Here is a 21599-nt window from a genome sequence, read left to right on the forward strand (position 1 = left end):
CATGTGAAAGTGAACATTGGATGTTTGTAGCAAAGTAGTGAGAGGTTCCATAACTAGGTTGAACAGTGTTGGGGAGAGGGAGGAACCTTGAGGGACGCCTAGCGGTACAGGTACCGGAGAGGACATCAGGTTGTGGCTTTTGAATCTTTGTGAGCGGTTGTGTAGAAAGGAGGTGAACCACTTGAGAACAGTCCCAGATATGCCCATTCTTGTGTTTAATAGATCGAGTAGGTTCTCATGTTTAACTGTGTCGAATGCTGAGGAAAGATCAAGGAGGATGAGGAGGCAGGTATTGTTTTGGTCTAGCATTTGGAGGGCGTCGTCAACTATGTGAGTCATGGCTGTTTCGGTACTGTGCCCTGCTCGGAAGCCTGATTGATGCGCGTTGAGGAGATCAAACTTATCTATGTTTTTAGTCAGTTGTAGCTGTTCACATTTTTCCAACAGTTTAGCGAGAGTGGGAATATTTGTAATAGGGCGGTAATTGTTTAGATCAGAGGGATCTGCTGTTGGTTTTTTCAGTAGCGGTGTGACTTGTGCGACTTTGAGGGCGTTAGGGATGGATCCTTGTTGAAGAGAGCTATTGATAATCTTAGTCCAGAGTGGGAGGAGAAAAGGGGTAAAGTCCTTAACAGCGTTAGCAGGAAGGGGGTCAGTGAGGTGATTGGATGGTTTCAGCGTGCTGAGCAATCTGCCAATTTCTTCTTCAGAGTAGGTGCCAAAGGAAGACCATGTAGCATTGTTCTTTGGTTCAGGTGCTGCTGTGTGTTGGGGGTTGGAGTAAAGGATTGCGTCATTGAGGAGATCGCTTCTTATGTTGTCGGTTTTTTGGTTAAAGAAAGCAGAGAAGTCTTCACATGAAGGTGAAACGCTCAAGGTGCCGAGTGCCTGGGGTTGTTCTTTGGATTGTGTTCTGATTAGCTCAAACAATTTTCTTGGGCGGTTTTTTGCTTGGGCGAGCTGGAGGCTGAAGAAATCTTTTTGAGCGTTTTATTTTCCTGAAGTAGGCGTTTCTCTGTTCCTTCAGGGTTTTTAGGTGCAGTGCAGAGGGGGCAGACCTCCAGGTGCGCTCTGCCATTCGCAAGGCCCGTCTATCATCATTGAGGCTCCCGTCATACCATGGGTTGGAGATCTTGGACGAAACTCTTTTCAATTGCAGGGGTTGCAGGGGTTTTCATTGATTATTGTGGACATAGCATTGAGATAGTGGTCAGTCAGGAGATGAACGTCCGTGGCGCCGGGAGGGGGAAGTAGGAGATTGCAGCTGTTAGGCGGTAAGGAGTTTGGGTTGAGTTTCTTCATGTCTCTTTTCCAAACTTTGGGCTTAGAGGCTTGAATTGGGTTAAGTTTAATTTTTTCATTGATAAGGAAGGAGACAATATGATGATCTGACCAGTCGCAAGGTTGGATTGACAAGTTGAATAGCGTCCTCTTTGGAGATGATGAGGTCTAGGATAGAACCTTTCTCATGGGTCGGGCTGTTGCAAATTTGGGTGAGATCAAGGGCGTTGAGGAAGCTTTTGAGGCTATTTACCACTGTCACTGCTGTCATTCCAATGGAGATTGTAGTCGCCAAGGAAAATTTGGGTGTTTTGCCGTCCTGAGTTGGTTGAAATTGTGTCCATGAGTTGTTGGGAGAAGGAGAGCTTGTCCCCAGGTGGGTGGTATATGATGTGTAGTGAACATACCGGTTTGCTTTCGCTGATGATATCAAGGCAGAGGTATTCACAGTAAGTAAGAGAGGGGGCGGACGCTTTAATAACTGAGAGGTTGCTTCTATAGATACAAGCAATTCCACCGCCTGTCTTTTTGATCCTGTCAAGTCTAATGATACAGTAGTTGAGTGGGACTAGGATATCCATGATAGGTGTAGACGAATCAGATAACCATGTTTCAGTCAGAATGGTTAGATCCGGTTCCAGAGAAGTGATGAGATTGGCGACCTCCGCAGAATGTCTTTGGGCCGATCTGCAATTGAGTAGTATGCATTTGAGGCTAGGGGTGCAGAGGGTGGAGGAAGGTTCTATAGTAAGGGGTACATTTGTGAGGTTGTTGGGGACGGCGCCTCTGTTGTTATCCTTTTGGTGTCTGAGGGGGTTAGAGATAATCGTTGGGATGGGCAGATGGTTGGTGGCTAGGCGATTATGGGGAGCCGGGACGTAGGAGTGGAGAAGAGTGTGTATGTCATGGTCTGAGAACGTATTGGTAGTGCGTCTGGGGCGATTGGTGGTATTACGAGAGGGGATAGAAGTCCAGTGTGGGGAGTGTTGTGTGATAAGGCGAGTAGGAGGTGGGGAGGAGGTGTTGTTAGGTGTATTGTTCGGTGTAAAGGGAGTATTACGATTGGTGGTAATGCGATTGCGATTAGTAATGCGATTGGTGGAATTGCGAGAGGGGATAGAGGACCAGTGTGGGGGGTGTTGTGTGGTAAGGCGAGTAGGAGGTGAGCAGGAAGTGTTATTAGGTGTAAAGGTGGTGGTGGGAAGGGGGCGTCTGGGGTGTGTGATGAGCAACTCTTTGATGGAGTGTAGTTCTTCTTTCACTTGGAGGAGGGTGGACATAATCATGTTCAGCGTGGTGTTGGGCACGGAGTTGGGGAGGGGTGCTGACGGTGTACAGGCGTGTAGGTTGCTGAAGAGGGAGGGGAATCGGGGTGGAGAGGTGGAGCTGGTGAGGGGGTTGGAAGTGTTAGAGAGAGGGTTTGTGTTAGGGTTGGTGTTGGCGTTGTTGGAAAAGGCATCAGTGCTAGGAGGGGAAGGGTAAATGGGGCGGTGTGGAGGCTGGCTGTTGCGGGGGTGGAGGAGGGATAGTGGGGAGTGAGAATGGGGGTGAGAGGTTGAAGGAGGGGCGCAGGCTAGGCGTGACGGGAGTGCTAAGTGTGGGGGGGGAGATAGGCGGACAGAAAGTCATGTTGTGTGGGGTGCAGTTGGGGGAGGAGGGGTGTTCTGAGGATATTGGTGTGAAGGGCGGGACGGGTGTGCAACGTATGGGGGGGATATGGGAGGATGAGCGGAGGTACGAGTGTTGGTAGGGGGGATGGGGGAGCGGGTGGTGAATGAGGGGGCGAGATCTATGTCTGTTATTGAGGGGTGGCTGCAGCCGGAGGGGGATTGGCTATGGTGCTGGGTGTGATGGTGAGGTGAGTGTCGTTCTGGGGCTGAACTGGGTTAGGAGGGTCGAGGCTGGGTGCTGTGATGTCAGGGGTGGTAGCATTGGGGGAGATGTGTGTAAGTCCGATTGGATAGGTGCTCTTTGAAAGTGGGGAACAGGTTGTCAAGTAGTTCCAGGTTCCTGTCTGTCGATTGAATTAGGACAATCCCGTTATTGTAGATAGTGATGGTAGTTCTGCCTGGGAAGAGTTGGGATGGTGTGATTGAGAGTGTAAGGCCATGGGCGGATTTCCTGGTGGTGGAGACGGTGAGTAGGGATGAGGAACGCTTTTTTCCATTGAGCTCTGCGTGTGGTGTGGAAGATGATATCGGTGTTCAAGGGACCCTTGGCTGATGAGAAGTAGGTGTCGGCAAAGGGGGTTTCTGGGTGGGACCTAAGGAAGTCGTGTTTAAAGCGTTTAGCGGCTTTTTTGGTGAGCACGGGTGGGTAGTTGATTTTATAAGTGTGCTTGCCAATGGGATCCATGTTGGTATGGCGATATAAGTAGTGCGGGAGGGTGAACAAAAATGATAATGATATGCAGAAGCAAGATGCAGATGCAAGCACAACAGGTTACATGGAACAAGAATGGCACTAGCGGGCAAAAGTGACACAAGTGAGCAACCAGCATATAAGGGGTATCAATCGGTGCATTACAGGAGACAAATGTGCAGTGGGTGCGGGTTACATAAACGGGTGCGGGTTAAGTAAATGTGCTGAATGCCAGATAGTGCCGAATACAATTGGAAAAGTAATTCTGCTAAAATATAAGAATAGAAAACAACTGCAAACAATCGGTTACATGATACCTATAGGTGTGTACCAATAATACGGTGGTTGAGCTTAGTTTAAGGTGGTGAGTTCTTAGTGTCAGCTCAGATATTGAGAAAGAATGAATATCCCAGCGAACAATGACTAGTCCAAGATGGCCACCCGAGAGAGAGACTGGACAAAAATGGCCGCCACATAAGGGTGAGGGAGACAGTAGTCCTCTCTTTGTTGTAGTTGCTCTGTGGACAGTGAGGGCAGTTTCACTTTCAAACTAGCCAGTTTCTGAATTGCTGTGAGGGAGTCTTATCTTGAAGGAGCCTCGTGGGCATCTGGAGGCACAGGAGGTGATTTAATGCCTTAGTTTTTTAGTTTTTAGACCCCCGCCATTTGAACAATGGAATGGAGTACAGGCGAATTCAAATAAAGTAAATACCTTTTTACGGTGATTAGCTGTGATTAGCTCTCGCCGTCCGCTGCGAGAGATTGTGTCCCCTCTGTGTCTGCATCGAGAAAGGGAGGGAGGGAGGCGGGTGGGGCGTCCACCGCAGCCCAGGTCTGTAGGGCTCCCGGTGCAGCGGGAGGGGGTTCCGTTGTCTTGGCCTCGTCCCGCGCTGGTCCCGGTGCAGCGATCAACTATATGTGAGTACTTAGGCTGAGATTGTGGAATCCCATGGACTCAATTTTTTCTTACGCCGATGATACCAAAATTGTGTTATCCTTATCTTCTATGGGTAAACGCAATGCAATGCCCTTAATATCGGTCTTGCCCACGTGTCACCATTGATGAGCATAAATTGACTGGAACTTAATGGGGACAAGACAGAGGTTCTGCTAGTGGACAATCATCCCCACATTTAGGGCCTTCATTGTTGGCCTGGGAAGCATGGGCTGAACACCTTCCCCAGTTCAGGAAGTCAAATGTTTGGCAGTATGGGTGGATGATAAACTGACTTACCAGATGAATAGGGTGGCAGCCATTTGCTTTGGCATCCTCAAATGGCTGAGGAAGATGTTGCCATGTATTCCTGCTGCTGCTCAACATACTGTGGTCCAGGCTCTGGTGATTTCCAGACTGGACTACGGTAACGTATTTTTATCAGGGTCTGCAAACGGTACAAAACGTGGCAGCCAGCCTACTTCTGCAACCGTCTAGTTTCACCTCCTCAACTAGCCTGCTACACACCATACAATGGCTACTTATTGAGCGTCGAGTTTACTTTAAGACCCTTTGCTACATGCCAAGTGCCTCACTAATTCTGGACCTGTATATTTGAGATTGTTGGTAGGTGGTTAGTGCCCAACTCATACACATCGATCAAACCAGTAGGATCTGACAATTGTTCCCAGAATCAGGAAGCCTCGTCAAGGTGGCCAATTGTGAGAAAGTGCCATCTTTCTTGCCTTGGTATGCCCCCACTTTATTTCTGAACTGCTGATGTGCTTTGACTGAGTGTGCCCTGGGTCCCTGCCAATCAGGTACCCAGGGCCTGTGTTCCTTCCCTAAAAAGAAAAGCTATGCTGAAACAAAATACCCAATTGGCATCTCTGGCCACCTGTCAGCCCCATGTAAATGGTACCCTAGGTACCTAGGGAATGGTGACCAGAGAAGACCCCTATGGGCTGCAGCACTTATTGTGCCACTCTCAGGGGCCCTGTACCCTGGCACCCACACACTACCTTTGCAGGCTGAGTGCCTAAATACTGAACTAAAACAAGACTAGACATGGCACACATCCCTGTGTGCAAAGCCCACAGAACCCACTGCCCTGGCATACTTTAGTCACCCCTCTAGGTGGGTGCCCTATGCCAGAGGTGAGGGCAAAGGTGCATGATCCCTGTGCCCCTACAGTACCCAGGGCCATTCCTGGGCACTGTAAGTGAGTGCAATGAAGCCATTTTTAGAGTATATGGTGCTGGGAGGTGTTCATTACGAACTCCACAGCACCATAATGGCTACACTGAAGACTGGCAAGTTTGGTACCAAACTTCTCAGCACATTAAACCTGCACTGATGCCAGTGTGGGATTTAATGTAAAATGCACGAGAGGGCATCTTCGAGATGCCCTCTAAAACCCGAACCTACAATCCACGTCTGGGCTGAGTGGCTGCAGAGTCTGCCACACTGCAGCCATGTTGCTGGACCCCTGGGTGGAGAGCCCCCTGCTCTTGGGCCTGCAACAATGCACATCCTGGGCGAGGAGATATGTCTCCTCCCGCAGGGTGGACAGGGGGAAGCTTCAAAGGCATACCGCCGTTGAGTTTCTCCAGACCATTTGCTGTACCCAGCAACTGGCCCCCCACCAGTTCTACCCCCACTCTGGCGGGAAGACTGGTGGGAAAAACTACATCAGGAAGGAGGGTGAGCCAACCTTTGCCAACTCCACCCCTCAGGTGGAGTAGGCGAGGTGAAGCACGACTCCGGGCTCCGGCCATCTTGTAGATGGGGAGCCCTGCCCAATCCCAGCTAGGCTCCTGTCCCCCTCCCACAGGAGAGGAGCAGGCCAGGGGGTGTCCTCACCCCAGGACAGGGACCCATTGGTCCCTTCCCTTGCCCTACCTGTAACGCCCCTAAATTTAGTATTTAGGGGCTCCCTGAACCTACCTTCCTCAAATCCACATATCAAAAGAAGAAAGAAGATCAAGAAGACTCACCTCGCAGCTGCTAACAACTGACTTGGCCCCCAAGCCCTACCGGCCTGTTAATCCTGGAACCTGCTCCTGCCTAATCCCAGCGACCTCCGAGGACAGCAACCTTGGGACACCCAGATGACCTGCCTGCCTTGACCCTCTCGAAGATTGGGACTCCCATCAGCAGAGGCTCAGCTGCAACAACCCACCTGGTGCTCACCAGGAAGCTTCGGACCAGCAGACTCTGCACCAGCAGAGCCCGGGCCGGGCCAACCCGAACCTAGACCACGAGGACATCCCCCGGCGACTGGGACCCTAAGTCCAGTGTCCAAAGACCCTCCTCGACGAACCAGCTGAAGCCTGTAGACTCAGAACCAGGGGCCACCCCAACCACAACCAGCCGAGGGTAAGCTTTTCCGACCCCCAAAGACACCCCTGCACCCGGTGCCCTGCAGCCCCCTGTGCCTCCCTTTGGGGTACCTACCTGTGCTCCATCATCGCAACTTACCTCTCGAAGTGCTGGCCACCCCTGGAGAGTCACCGTCCCCGAGCCTGCAGCTTTTGTTCCTTTTTCAAGATCCTCATTGGATAACATTGAGCGCCCAACGGCTCAAAAGCACCTTGCACCCAACCGCCGAGTGCCGCTGGCTGTGACCTTTGTCCTATACTACGTCCCCACTTGCCCTGAGCAAGTGACCAGGAGCCCAGCTCCAAGAGCCGCGTGGCGTGCCGAAGGCCCCCTTTCCCTCATTAATAACATTGGGCCTACCTACCTCTGCACCCGGCCGCCCCTGTGACGCTGGGACTGAACTAACTGTACTCACTTGACCCTGGGGGACCCATGAGTCTAGGCCCAGAATCCTAACTTCACCAACCAAGTACTCACCTGGAAACTGGTAATTCACTTACCTGCCATTGGATAACATTGACCCATTTTGACCTGAAAATGTTCTAAGTGCGAAGCTTTGAAAACTGAAAATATTCCTATAAAATCAGCCAAAGTCCGAATTAGAAAATACTCACCTGTGATCAGGAGAGAAGCCAGTACTGTACCTTTCAGCCCAGTACTGAACCACAAAAGTAATCCCTAGCAGGTTTACTAGTAACCTGTATTTTCTCCATAGGAACCAGTTTTCTGCTTTTCTATGAAATTTCTTCTAAGTGTACTTTTGAAAACTGCAAACATTCTTCAAAAATCGTAGGATATACTGAAACGCAATTACCTACATGTTTTGAGTTAAGCCCCCATTGCTGGCCCTAGGAGACTAGTGCTGGGTTACAAAAGTAACGCGATTGTACTTTACCTGTAACCTGAATTTCTTCCCATTGAATAACATTGTCAGAATTACCTTGAAAAGTTTCTAAGTGTGAACTTTTAAAACCGCTTTATATTCAGGAAAATTCATCACAGTAACTAAAACGTTTTTGCTAATCTGGTTTCAGCTTAGACCCCAGGACTGAATCTAAGATCTAGTCCTGGAACTACCAAAGTAATCCATAAAGTAATCAACTGTACCTGCCTATGAAAAACCCATTGAGCTCAATGCTAGAGTGTTTCAGAACTGTGTTGCTTATTAGCTAACCTGTAATTGTGTGTACAAACGTATTGCTCCTCTGCAAAGTATTTACATGAGAGTACTCATAACTTGAAGTATATTTTTATAACTGTTGGTTCTAAAAATAAAACAACTATATCTGAGGATATAACAACAATTGGCCTGGAGTTCAGTTCTTGAGTGTCTGAAACCTTTTGCTGAGTGAGTGTGCACAACAAATGCTTTACACTGTCCTTTGGAACTGCCTTACTGCTCGACCAAGCTACCACTTTGGAGAGTAAGGTCAATTCAGACTTTAACCTCTGTTATACCTCTGGGGTTGGTGTACTCTATACACACACTGTACTTAGTTATTGTCCAGTATATATAGAGCCACTTTCTCACACCAATCAATGGCATTTTCTGGCCCTAAGCTCCGGAATGATCAGATATACTCGAGAGACTGCAAATTACTTTTCGGAGGCAGCTTAAAACGTAGCTGTTCCCATCTTCCACTTAAATAGTAAGGTCTGGCTTGCCTGGTCGGTGCTGATGAGAAAGGTAGTGCTGAGAAACCATTCAGGTAGCCATACGCTTTATAAGTCAATGTAACATAACATCTGAAGAGTCGCAAAGAAAGGAACTGGCGTCAAAGAACAGCGGTGGCATGTACATGCAGCTCAGTTCGTCACTTCCATGGCGTAACAAAGTCAACACAAAGTCACACAACAGGAGCAATGCTGTTTTATATATTCCAGATATCCTTTGGATCCTGGGGCTATTATCTTCTAAAGGGGATGAATCTGTGGTAAGAAACATTCATCAAACAAACAAACAAGCATTTACAATGCAACGGTTTCGCCTTTACAAAAGTTAGAGCTATTGGCATTGTAAATGACAACATTTGTATTTATGTGTTGGTTTTGAAAACAGATAAATAAATGGCATTGTCATTTACAATGCCAATAGCTTAATCTCTCGCAAATGCAACACACACACCGAGAGGCCCCCAACACAGAGCCCCCCCCCACAGTATTTACAGTGGAGTTCATCTGTTTCTCTCTGCCGCCATGTGACATAGGCTCCTCACCGGGACACCGTGTGATGTGAGTCGCTATGTGAGTCGCACAGTGGCACCCTGCGAGTTGACAGGCATGGTAATGAACAGCACAAGGTGTCCATTTCAATATAGCTACTGGCACGAGAGCCTGGGGTGAGAGTCTGGGCAAAGGATGAGAGGCGGCAAGAAGGCACACTAGCAGAGCCTGCCAATAACCACAGGCACAGACAAAGAAGGATGATGGGGGCGCTCAAATAAACCACCACACCACGCACTCCGAGGCAGAGTCTGCTAAGTACCACAGACACGAGGTGCCCAGGGAGAGATTGTGAACACTAGAGCGCGCATGCAGCAAGAACAGAGCATGTAGTGTGCAATGGTCGTGTCACTGTGATATCATTTGATGGAAGCTTCACTTCATCCACCTTCAAATGTAATCATTTCTTATCTCCACTGGATAAGTATTTTTAGGATAAAACCCTTCTCTACTCCCTCAGCAAATAATAGGGTGCTGCGTCCCCCTTCTCCCTCTTAGAAAGGCACTTACTCCACAGTCACAAATGTATGTTCAGTCGCAGCGGTGAGTAACTATCTGTACGAGGTATTTGAATACACAAAAAACGCCAGAGTTTGTAGATGTTAATTTCTGCAAGAGGCCAGTTTTAAAATGCTAGCGAGCTCACCTCTAAACCTAAATTTGCAGATGCAGCTTTTGCACTATATTGGCGCATATTTCAAATTCAAAGAGCACCTTTTACATGAGCAATTGCACCACACCTGATTCTGTAACACTAAATTGTTCCAAGTGGGCTGTTTTACCATACTTAGGAGCTGCATTGGTGAAGACAATGCCTATGAGTCAGGTAACACTGTAGATTCGGAGGTATTGGTGGGAAGGTAAATTTCATGACTTAAATGTGATCAGTTATCCAGAAAAAGACAGGTGGGCCTGAGGCTTTAGTTTGCACTCTAGATGAAAACCACAGCCCATGAGAGTTAGATGGCCACCCGTTCCCATGTGTGTTTTTTGAAAGTCTGCATTATTATGTTTTTTGGGCGATTGATGTAGGAAAGCCTCGAAAGAAAGCAGACTCAGGACTGCCACCAAAACTCAGATGAGATATATATAGCACAGAATGAATCGAAGGTTTCTTCTCAGTCATCACTTTTAAAGTGCACTTCGACACCCATTAACTTATTCATCAGGAATTAGCTCACAAAAGTGCACCTTACAAAAGATTTGCCATGTGATGTGCCTGTAGTTTTTGGCCCTTGCTTGACAGCGTTGAGGTTTAAGCAGATGGTTATCTGCTACTACAGGAGGGAAGGAGGCCTCCGAAGCGTTATCCCGCACGGTCACCGCCCAGCGTCGTGCAGCAGAGCATACCTGGCAGCGAGGTACTGCAGGAGGCAGGGCGTGCCCGCCGGAGCCCCAGGCACCCAGGTGTGCCATGCAGGCTGGCTCCCGTGATGTCACACGCTTCCTTGTACTTAATAATTAGTCATTCCAAGGGTAGGACGCAAGCCGACTGCAAACTCTGCGCGCCGGACCGCGGACTGGTCCTACCTGCCTGTCACGGAGGTGCCTTGGACCCAAGGGCAGCGCAGCCGCCAAGCACACGGGATGAACGGGCACTGCACCGGTAAGGGCGCCGTCCCGCAGCGCTGATCCCTCCACGGCAGTGTCTGCGGCTGAAAGTGAATGTGAAAGTCTGTCGGAGGTCACCTGGGCTGCGCGGCTGAGAGGAGCCGGCACTGGCCGGCCAGCAGCAGCCATTTTGGCAATAAAGTAGTTGGGAATGTGACCGCCGAATGTTATTATAAATAATGTCACGTTTGAGAGTGGTAAACCTGTTCATTTTACACTGGACTGTGGTGATTTCCTAAAGGGATATTGATGTTTTTCTTTGCTTTGCCGTATTACTGTTATTGAAAAAAAACGGAATTTTTGTCAGACATCTCAAAGCGCCAAAAGGCGCAGTAATCAGCGAGCAGCACTACACTATAAAACAACCTCTAACGTAGCGTCAGTGTTGGTACTAAATCGTGTGTAAAAATAACTTATGTACAACTCAACTAAAAGTGGCTGCGCTTTCAGAGAACGCGGGAGTATCTGCATGATTTACAAGGACGTGCCTCAGTTTCAAGGAGCTATAAATCAGTGTGAGTACCAGGTGTCTAATACTCCCTCCCCCCCACGAGGCAGGGGACACGTGCTGCTGTTATCGTCCACTGACACCCAGAATTCCATAATGCTGCATTTTATTGGCACAGGTGGTGCCCAGCAAACGTCACGTCCCTCCCAGCCCGCTCTTCCCGGCTGGCACACTGGACTCCGGTGCCTGCCGCCGTGTCCTCTGTTTACCCAAGCTTCCGCCCTCTGATCGCTTTAATTAGCTGTAGCCGCGCGCAGCGTTGCTGCCTAATTGTTTCAATAGGCAGCCTCTGACTGTGTGGTTACAATTTAAAGCGCCCAGATTACGCTGCTATTAAGCGAATGTTCTTCCTGTGTGCCGCTGGAGGGCGTGGGCTTGATCAGCGTGCAACGTTTAGAAGATTGTGAAGCATCCATCTCGGTCACCGCGCCAGAGAGCTTCATTTTCATCCCTTAATGGGACGCACTGTATAATGCTGGCGGGATAGGGAAGCAAGAAAAATAAAACAGCACTCACCTGGACATCTTCCGGCGCAAATAATCAAAACATGGCGTCCAAAAAAAACCAAAACAAGTCAGGTCCCGGGCCGGCAGCCAATCACAGCGCGGCCCGGGACACACGGCAACAAGGGGCGGGGATTAAAAAAGACCCAGAAACGCCCCCGAATCGCGTTTTCACGGGGAAAGCGTGATTGACAGCCAATCTCTTCCAATGGCTAGCCTCCATTTATGGAGCTAGCCAATGGAAGACAGAGGCGGAACCAAAGCCCCATATCTAGGACATAAGATTTCACCCTGGACAGAGCAACTGCTACGCAGTTCCAACGCCAGGGCGAAACCTAAAAATGTGAGTGATTATGTTGCAATTTAAATTTTTCCTCTCAATATGGTTAATTTTGGTTTGTTTGCTCTTACTGATTTTACTTTTTGTACACCATCAAGCCTGCATAATTCTATCATTTCATTATGTTTTAAAACGCGCCAGACTAAGCACTCCAAGAATCAAAACAATAATTTTTTTTTTTTTTACCAAACCTTGGGGAAAAAAAATTCTTCACATTGGAGATCCATTGAATATGTTAAGAGTGGATGGTATCTTGACCATATTGTACTCTAGACAGGAGGTCTACAATTTACAAAATGTGATCATAAGTGATGTACCTTTAATGCCAGTAGACTTTTATTGATCTCTGCCCCTTCCATCCGAGTTTGACGATCTGCACTGGATGTGTCTGCACCTCGTTCATTCCCTGCAAGATCTACCAACGAGAATTTTCCATGAAGCTTTCCTTTCTTTCTAAGAATAATCTGAAAGCAGGCATGAGAGCGGGAAGAACTGGTGTTGGCAAAGGTCTGTCCTGAAGTTCTGCAAGACAGTAACGGGTAAAGGAGAATAATTAAAAAAAAGACACTTAAAAGTATGGTCCTCAACCACTGGGGCCTGCGATCTATACATCTGAGAACAACCTGCAGTGCTAGGAATGTTGAATGGAATTGCAAAATTCCCTTACTCTGCATTTCTGCAACAAACAAATGCTGACTAATTCATCAATGCTCTAGAACTCGCTGAGAATCATTAGAAATTTCATTTGGATTAAAAACGGGACCGAAACGTAGCAGGAAATGGAGAAGGTCTTATTTTAATCTTGAAAAGTACATTGGCGAAGTACTACAAACAAAATTTGAGAACTGCTGCATTTTACTATTATGCATGCTCCTCTGTACTCACTACATGAACCTGCCTTTTTGGGCATTTCTCCCGCTGCTTAATATGCACCTTCCCTCAGCACAACTAAACAGCATACCCAAATCAAATCCTGAAGATGGGAGCAAAACCAGACCAAGACTACTTCTGAAAAATGCTAAAGCCCAGTAGCGGTTGTGCATAAACTGCATGTTCTGAAGACCTCTGGTGCCAAAATGTACCTGGCCGCCACATTTTGAGTAGAGAATCGTTAAGTGGGATATTCCTTTTCTCTGGAATCTCATACTGGGATACACAAAAATAACATTGCGAATCTTTGTGATATTCCTGACCAATGCCTTTAGTTGTGGACCTTTTGTATTTGGTGGGACAGACAACAAGAACACTAGATTGACATCATTCAAACTGAGCAACAATGACAGTCTAGATTAGGCAGGCTTCAGAGAGCGAAACAGCATGCAGTACTTAGGTGCATATATTTTTTACAAGAAAACTGAGATGTAAACACAAAAGTTCACAATCAATAGCCATAAGGAAAAGAAACGTTTGTGCAACACCAGATCTTCATTAAGCAAAACATAATTAAACTTATTAAAACTGAACAGCCCCAATCAGACCTGGGATCACTCAAATCAAAGAACTATCCACATAAACCAATGTAAGAATTCTTGGGAAAACAACATTTGCTTGCCATGTTTTAATTTCTCAAAAAAAAGGGAAAAGTAAAAAAAAATTAAAGGGATTTAAACCGCATTAGTGCTCTACAAAGCCTTTCCTCCTTCCTTTTTCTAAGATGAAAAATTATAGGCAAGGATTCAGATTTAAGAGAATAAATACCACCGTGCTGTCACCATCGCTGCCGATGGACCAGTTATCCTAGCGTGAAGCATTGAGACTAGTGATCTCACACCAAGAACCCAATTTCAATTCAATTGCCACCATGGGAGGAGAGCGAGGCTTTCTGATGAATTTAATGAAGATGCCTGAATGGTCAGATGTATAATATTTGCCTTCTAAGGCAAGGGATCATTGTAAAAAAAAAATGAGTTTCTGGTTGAAGGGGTAAAACCCTACTCAAGCAGAAACCACAATACTTTTCAGGGTGAAGACACAAGCAAACCCTAAATTAACTTGTACTCAACCCTCGGGTAGCTTGGCACAGGAGCAGTCCAATTAAATCTGAGGCACTATAAAAAGTATTTATGCAACACTTCATACAGTCACAGTGCAAACACCTCACAAAAGGATGTCACATAAGGTTAGGAAAGTAGAGTATTTAATAAATAAAAGATCAAAATGACATTTAAAACAAGAACAAGAGGTATGCTAGGCAAGTGTAAAGATTTCAGTCAATACCACCCAAAAAGCACAAAGCGCCACCTCTGGATATCTGGTCGCACCAGCTGCGAAGAACAAGTTACTTACCTTCGGTAATACATTATCTGGTGGAGACAGTCTAGCCGCAGACTCCTAAACTACGGTCTCAGCAGACACCAGACTGGATCCAGACATTTTTCAGAAGCACCTCTGCGCGTCAGTAGGTGGCATTGCACGACACCGTATCAACAAAGACCACGTCAGTGACACCACCTGGAGTCCACATAAGTTGCCATCTGACCCACTTACATACATTTCTTCTCTGACCAGATTTCGCACTAACACATGGATCCACCACAGAAACTGGCTGTGGAAACAGTGTGCCAAAAAATAGTAAAACAACGAGTTACTTACCTTCAGTAACAATGTATCTGTAAGAGACATAGGTTAGTTATAGATTCCTTAACTTAGAATTTCCCCCAGGCGCCAAACTGGATCCGGATGTTTTTTTCTCAGCTCTACCCTTCCATGTCGGTAGGAAGCGTACGTCGTGGTCGCCTAGATGACATTGCAATGCCTACTTAGATGCCACCCCTGCACACAGACGTCATTTCAGACATAAAATAAAGAAAGGCAACAGGTGATAGGGCGCACAGCTAGTAATTTAGGCTATTTTCAATTGACGTGTAACTCCTCTTGCTACTAGGCAGAATAGGGAGGTTACCTATCTCCCTTACTAATACACTGATCCCAGGTATTAAATAATTCAAAAGGTTTTCTGCCGAGCAAAAAATTATATTAAATAACACTCTCAAAGTACTTAGTCACAATATTCTTATATTGTCCATTGAATACATTCACTAGTTAGACACCAGAATCCAGTGTAGATTAGTCCATATTTATTTCTCTTGATTCAGTTCATCTGTTGATCACCGCCACTTCAACCCCAGAAGTAATTGTTTTACTCTTCATATCTACTCAAAGTCCATTTCCCTACAGTTTAAGTGAAGTTTTTTACCTTTCTCTAAGTTTCAGTTCTCAATTAATAGTATGTTCCTTCCGTTTCTTTAAAGTTAAATTTCCGATTTTATTATGCAGGTTCTGTAAAAAGAGGGACATGACTATATATGTGTGTCCTCAGTTTACTCAAAATAAATGTTAATCATAACTTGGGAAAAGGTCTTACCATTCAAATGTCCAGAGTTCGCCTATTAATCCTATAAGCGCGGTACCGATAACTTTGTTTGAGCTATAAGGGGGTAAATTAAAATCATAATTCACCCCTGTATCTTTTTAATGCTCAGCGGTTTTTTGCAACTATTTTAGCAGTAATCCTTACCTTTAACGAAATCTGTGAATCTAGTATTATTATCCACTTCTTAATCGTCTGTCAGTAACTAGTATTATTATCCACTTCTTGATCGTCTGTCAGTATCTATGAAAGAATATTTTTAACAGCATTGGTGTCTTAAAATTCGATTTGTATGTCAAAGTATCTCGATTAGAAGAGCGATCGGTGAAATCATTTGTACTCACCTAGTAAGAGTGTCTATCTCCTCTTACTTCTTCCCATCTGCTCGCGTATCGGCGTTTGCTCCGAGCGCCATCTTGTTTAAGTTAATATTTTGCAAATATGTACCGCGTATTGAAGTATTGCGCGGCCATCTTGTGTAAGTAGTAGCGTAATTACGAGCGCTACATGTATATCTAAAATCAGACAGTTTAGGCCGCATAATACCTTTCCTTGTAACTTTATAATACAAATTGCAGCCAAGTTAATGTGCTCATATATATAGGTTGAACTTAATATACTTTATAATGAGTGTTATTGTACTGTGTATTTTGGCAGCCATCTTGTGTATGGCTTAACGTGATTTAGCGCTTTACTTTACATGAAATCCGTATTACAATTTTTATATGCGATTGCAATAATAACTAGTTAAATTTTAATACGGTTAACGGAAATTTTGAACTCAAAAAAATTTTCTTATTTATGAATGGTCTGACCCTCTCTGATCTAAAATAAATTATTCTTTTAAGTTGGCCATAACCCCAATATAGCTATATAATGATGTTGTGCTATCTACATGACAGTAAAGAACTATATAGTGATGTTATGCTGTCTACGTGACAGTAAAGATCACAGCCTGCTTAGGTGTATTTAGCATTCCACCATATTGGAGTGGTCAGTTTATCAGTGTATTTCAATAGTGAAAAGTGGAAATAAAATCTAATGGGGTTAGCATAGCGGCGACCCCCAGTATCAAAGCTGTTGGCATCGCACACCATTCCATTACAATCTCTTTTTCAAGACATTAAACATAACAGCTTATGGGGGATTAAAGGCATAAGCAGAAGTGTAATCACATCTCGTAAAATTACATCTGATTATATCTTGGTTACAGTTATGATAAATAGATACTCTGTACAATCTTTTTATCATATTCTTAATGGTCTCCTAGGTAATACTGGAGCTCAGAATCAATGTTAAGACCATCTTCAACTGCTCTAAGGACCATAATCCATCTTGCCTCTCTACGTCTTAAGTGCAGTAGTCTATTCCCTCCTCGTCTATCTAATGTCACTTGCTCAATTCCATGGTATGAAAATTTATGCCTTACAGAGTCATTATTATTTTGGATCAAGTGTGAGGAAATTGGATACCTGGTATCACCATTCTTCAATGCCCGATAGTGTTCAATCATACGGTCTTTCAATTTCCTCACAGTGCTGCCTACGTATATTTTCCCACATAGGCATGCAATTACATATACAACATATGATGTTTCACAGTTAATGAAAGATTCGATACGGAATGTCCCAGTATTATTATATTCAAAGGTTTGTACTTTTCTCATTGCCCATCTGCATGAGCTGCAGTTTCCACAGTGATAAAATCCCTTTGGACATGTCCGAAGCCAGTCACTTTGACTTGTTGGTGTAACAGGTTTGGGATAGCTTGGACTCACTATATTGGCAAGTGACATTCCCTTTCTGTATGTTATACTTGGACGTTCTGTTAAAAAAGGTTTTAGGTCTTTATCAGAAATAAGCATTTGCCAATATTTATTCATGATATTAAAAAGTTTTTGACTACCCTTACCAAAATTGGTAATCATTCTGAGTTTCTGGTCATGAGACGGGACCTCAGATTTATTTTTAGGTTTCAAGGTTTCATCTCTCTTTAACCTATTGATTCTGCGAACCGCTTTAGTGATTACAATGTCTGAGTATCCTCTATTAGCAAATCTCTTAGTCATGTCTATGACATTTCGGTGAAAATCTTCATCTTTAGAGCAGTTCCTTCTTGCTCGGATCATTTCCCCATATGGGATTGATGTTATTTGGCTAGTCGGGTGGCAACTGTCTGCTCTAAGTAGTGCGTTGCAGCTGGTTTCTTTACGAAACATACGGCTGCCCAATTTGTTATTCTCCACAAAAAGTTCAATGTCTAAAAAGGTCAGTTTTTCTTTACTAAAATGGGTGGTGAATGACATGTTCATATCATTTGTGTTCAAGTATTGAAAGAAACTATCTAGTTCTTCCGGTGTGCCTCTCCAAAATAATAAACAATCATCTATAAATCTACCCCAGTAGTAAATATGATCGATCCATTGACAGCCTTTTGGGCCCCAAATAAGCTCCGCCTCCAGTCTCCCCATAAAGAGATTCGCGAAGGACGGAGCAAATTTGGAACCCATCGCTGTCCCAATCTTTTGTCTGTACCAGGTAGATTCAAATAAAAAATAGTTGTTTTCCAGTACAATTTTGGTCATTTCCAGTAACATGGATGTGTGATTCAGATATTCAATTGGCCTGCCATTTAAGAAAGTTTCTATAGCTTGTATTCCTTTATCATGGTTAATGTTAGAATAAAGAGATACTACATCCAAAGTTGCTAGGATCATGTCATTCTCCCATGTCACATCATTCATTATATTGAGAACATGTTTCGTGTCCTCAATATGGGACGGTAAATTCTGCACATAAGGTCTAAGGTATGAATCTATAAATTCAGAGAGTTTCTCAGTAGGTCCCCCAATGCCCGAGATTATCGGTCTGTAAGGCATACATTTTCATACCATGGAATTGAGCAAGTGACATTAGATAGACGAGGAGGGAATAGACTACTGCACTTAAGACGTAGAGAGGCAAGATGGATTATGGTCCTTAGAGCAGTTGAAGATGGTCTTAACATTGATTCTGAGCTCCAGTATTACCTAGGAGACCATTAAGAATATGATAAAAAGATTGTACAGAGTATCTATTTATCATAACTGTAACCAAGATATAATCAGATGTAATTTTACGAGATGTGATTACACTTCTGCTTATGCCTTTAATCCCCCATAAGCTGTTATGTTTAATGTCTTGAAAAAGAGATTGTAATGGAATGGTGTGCGATGCCAACAGCTTTGATACTGGGGGTCGCCGCTATGCTAACCCCATTAGATTTTATTTCCACTTTTCACTATTGAAATACACTGATAAACTGACCACTCCAATATGGTGGAATGCTAAATACACCTAAGCAGGCTGTGATCTTTACTGTCACGTAGACAGCATAACATCACTATATAGTTCTTTACTGTCATGTAGATAGCACAACATCATTATATAGCTATATTGGGGTTATGGCCAACTTAAAAGAATAATTTATTTTAGATCAGAGAGGGTCAGACCATTCATAAATAAGAACATTTTTTTGAGTTCAAAATTTCCGTTAACCGTATTAAAATTTAACTAGTTATTATTGCAATCGCATATAAAAATTGTAATACGGATTTCATGTAAAGTAAAGCGCTAAATCACGTTAAGCCATACACAAGATGGCTGCCAAAATACACAGTACAATAACACTCATTATAAAGTATATTAAGTTCAACCTATATATATGAGCACATTAACTTGGCTGCAATTTGTATTATAAAGTTACAAGGAAAGGTATTATGCGGCCTAAACTGTCTGATTTTAGATATACATGTAGCGCTCGTAATTACGCTACTACTTACACAAGATGGCCGCGCAATACTTCAATACGCGGTACATATTTGCAAAATATTAACTTAAACAAGATGGCGCTCGGAGCAAACGCCGATACGCGAGCAGATGGGAAGAAGTAAGAGGAGATAGACACTCTTACTAGGTGAGTACAAATGATTTCACCGATCGCTCTTCTAATCGAGATACTTTGACATACAAATCGAATTTTAAGACACCAATGCTGTTAAAAATATTCTTTCATAGATACTGACAGACGATCAAGAAGTGGATAATAATACTAGTTACTGACAGACGATTAAGAAGTGGATAATAATACTAGATTCACAGATTTCGTTAAAGGTAAGGATTACTGCTAAAATAGTTGCAAAAAACCGCTGAGCATTAAAAAGATACAGGGGTGAATTATGATTTTAATTTACCCCCTTATAGCTCAAACAAAGTTATCGGTACCGCGCTTATAGGATTAATAGGCGAACTCTGGACATTTGAATGGTAAGACCTTTTCCCAAGTTATGATTAACATTTATTTTGAGTAAACTGAGGACACACATATATAGTCATGTCCCTCTTTTTACAGAACCTGCATAATAAAATCGGAAATTTAACTTTAAAGAAACGGAAGGAACATACTATTAATTGAGAACTGAAACTTAGAGAAAGGTAAAAAACTTCACTTAAACTGTAGGGAAATGGACTTTGAGTAGATATGAAGAGTAAAACAATTACTTCTGGGGTTGAAGTGGCGGTGATCAACAGATGAACTGAATCAAGAGAAATAAATATGGACTAATCTACACTGGATTCTGGTGTCTAACTAGTGAATGTATTCAATGGACAATATAAGAATATTGTGACTAAGTACTTTGAGAGTGTTATTTAATATAATTTTTTGCTCGGCAGAAAACCTTTTGAGTCATTTCAGACATGACTTTCCACGCCAGAAGCGCAGAGCCATGCAAGACACAGACCACTGGCGTGCCACAACTAGGGCCCTGTAAGGGAATCCCTAGCCCTAAAAGTCAGTTCGCACAGCAGGGAAGATTGGTGGGGCGCTAAGGAGTCTAACTAATCTAAGTCTCTTATAGATACATCATTATCTAAGGTAAGTAACTTGTTCATCTGAAAGAGTGTTATAGATGCCTAACCTTAGAACGGATAACCCAGCAATACCAACATCGGAGGAGGATCTGCAAACTGAGGTCACACCGGAAAGTCCTGGAAGACCGAATTGGCAAAATAGCATTCCCTCCGGACCGGACTATCCAGGCAATACTGTCTGGTAAACGTGTGCAAGGATGCCCACGTGGCTGCCTGACAGATGTCGAGGAGTGGAACTCATGGTCCAAGCACAGTGGTGGCTGCTGTAGCTCTAGTAGAGAGCCTGCAGCCCCACTGGAGGTTCCTTTTTTGCCAAAGTTTAACAGATTTTGATACAAAGGACACCCTATCAAGAGATGGTACACTTTTGAACAACCCGACCTTTCTTGGCAACTACATAGCCAACAAAGAGTTGATCATCCACCTGATCATCCACCTGGCTTGGAAGAAAGCTTGAAGCTCACTCACCTGCGCGCAGAAGTGATGGCAACAAAGAAGGTAGTTTTCAAAGTGAGGCGTCTGAGAGGACAGTTATGAAGGGGCTTGAAGGGAGCACAGTTGTGATAAGTAAGGACACGATTCAAGCCCCTCTGGGGCATTATGAAAGGAGATGGAGGAAAGCGACGAGTAATGCCTGTAAAAAAAATCTGTTTACAATAGTGTTCTTGAACATAGAAGGCTAATCGGGCAGCCGAAGGAAAGCAGAGATAACTGCAAGATAGCCTTTAAGAGTGCCCATAGCAGAGCCCTGCTGGTCCAAAGAAAGTTTATACAAGAGGACCTCTGAAAGAGGGGCAGAAAGGGGGCCACTGCCTTTGCTGTGCACCATGCCACAAACTTGCTCCATCTGCAGGAGTATACTATTTTAGTGGAGGGACACCTGGCTGCCAAGATGACATTACAGACTTCGGGTGGAAGGTCAAAAGCTGTCAACTGCCACCTTGGAAACTCCAACGGGCTGAATTGCTGTCACTGTTTTCTTCAGTGGGGAATAGATCTAACTAAGGCTCTCCCCAATGCTGAAAGAGACCTTGCACCACCTCTGAGTGAAGACGCCATTCGTGATCTACCAGGCAACGTCAGCTGAAATTGTCAACCCTGGCCTTCAGATAACTTGCCAGGTGTTGAACCACCAGGGTCATGCCCTGATGGTTCAGCCATGTCCAAAGGCGAAGG

General features: G+C 44.6%; 1 protein-coding gene across 2 annotated transcripts in view; it reads right to left on the reverse strand.

Annotated features, from left to right (window-relative positions):
- The window catches only part of KIF2C (kinesin family member 2C), a 1469089-nt gene that overhangs the window by 407679 nt on the left and 1039811 nt on the right, over window positions 1–21599 (reverse strand). For both annotated transcript variants that reach the window (XM_078671750.1, XM_078671748.1), the window contains one exon: window positions 12461–12665. In XM_078671750.1, coding sequence (XP_078527876.1) covers window positions 12461–12665 — 205 coding nt within the window. The remainder of the gene's footprint in view (window positions 1–12460; window positions 12666–21599) is intronic.

The sequence above is a fragment of the Lissotriton helveticus genome, chromosome 1_2, assembly GCF_964261635.1.
Source record: "Lissotriton helveticus chromosome 1_2, aLisHel1.1, whole genome shotgun sequence".
Classification (NCBI taxonomy): domain Eukaryota; kingdom Metazoa; phylum Chordata; class Amphibia; order Caudata; family Salamandridae; genus Lissotriton; species Lissotriton helveticus.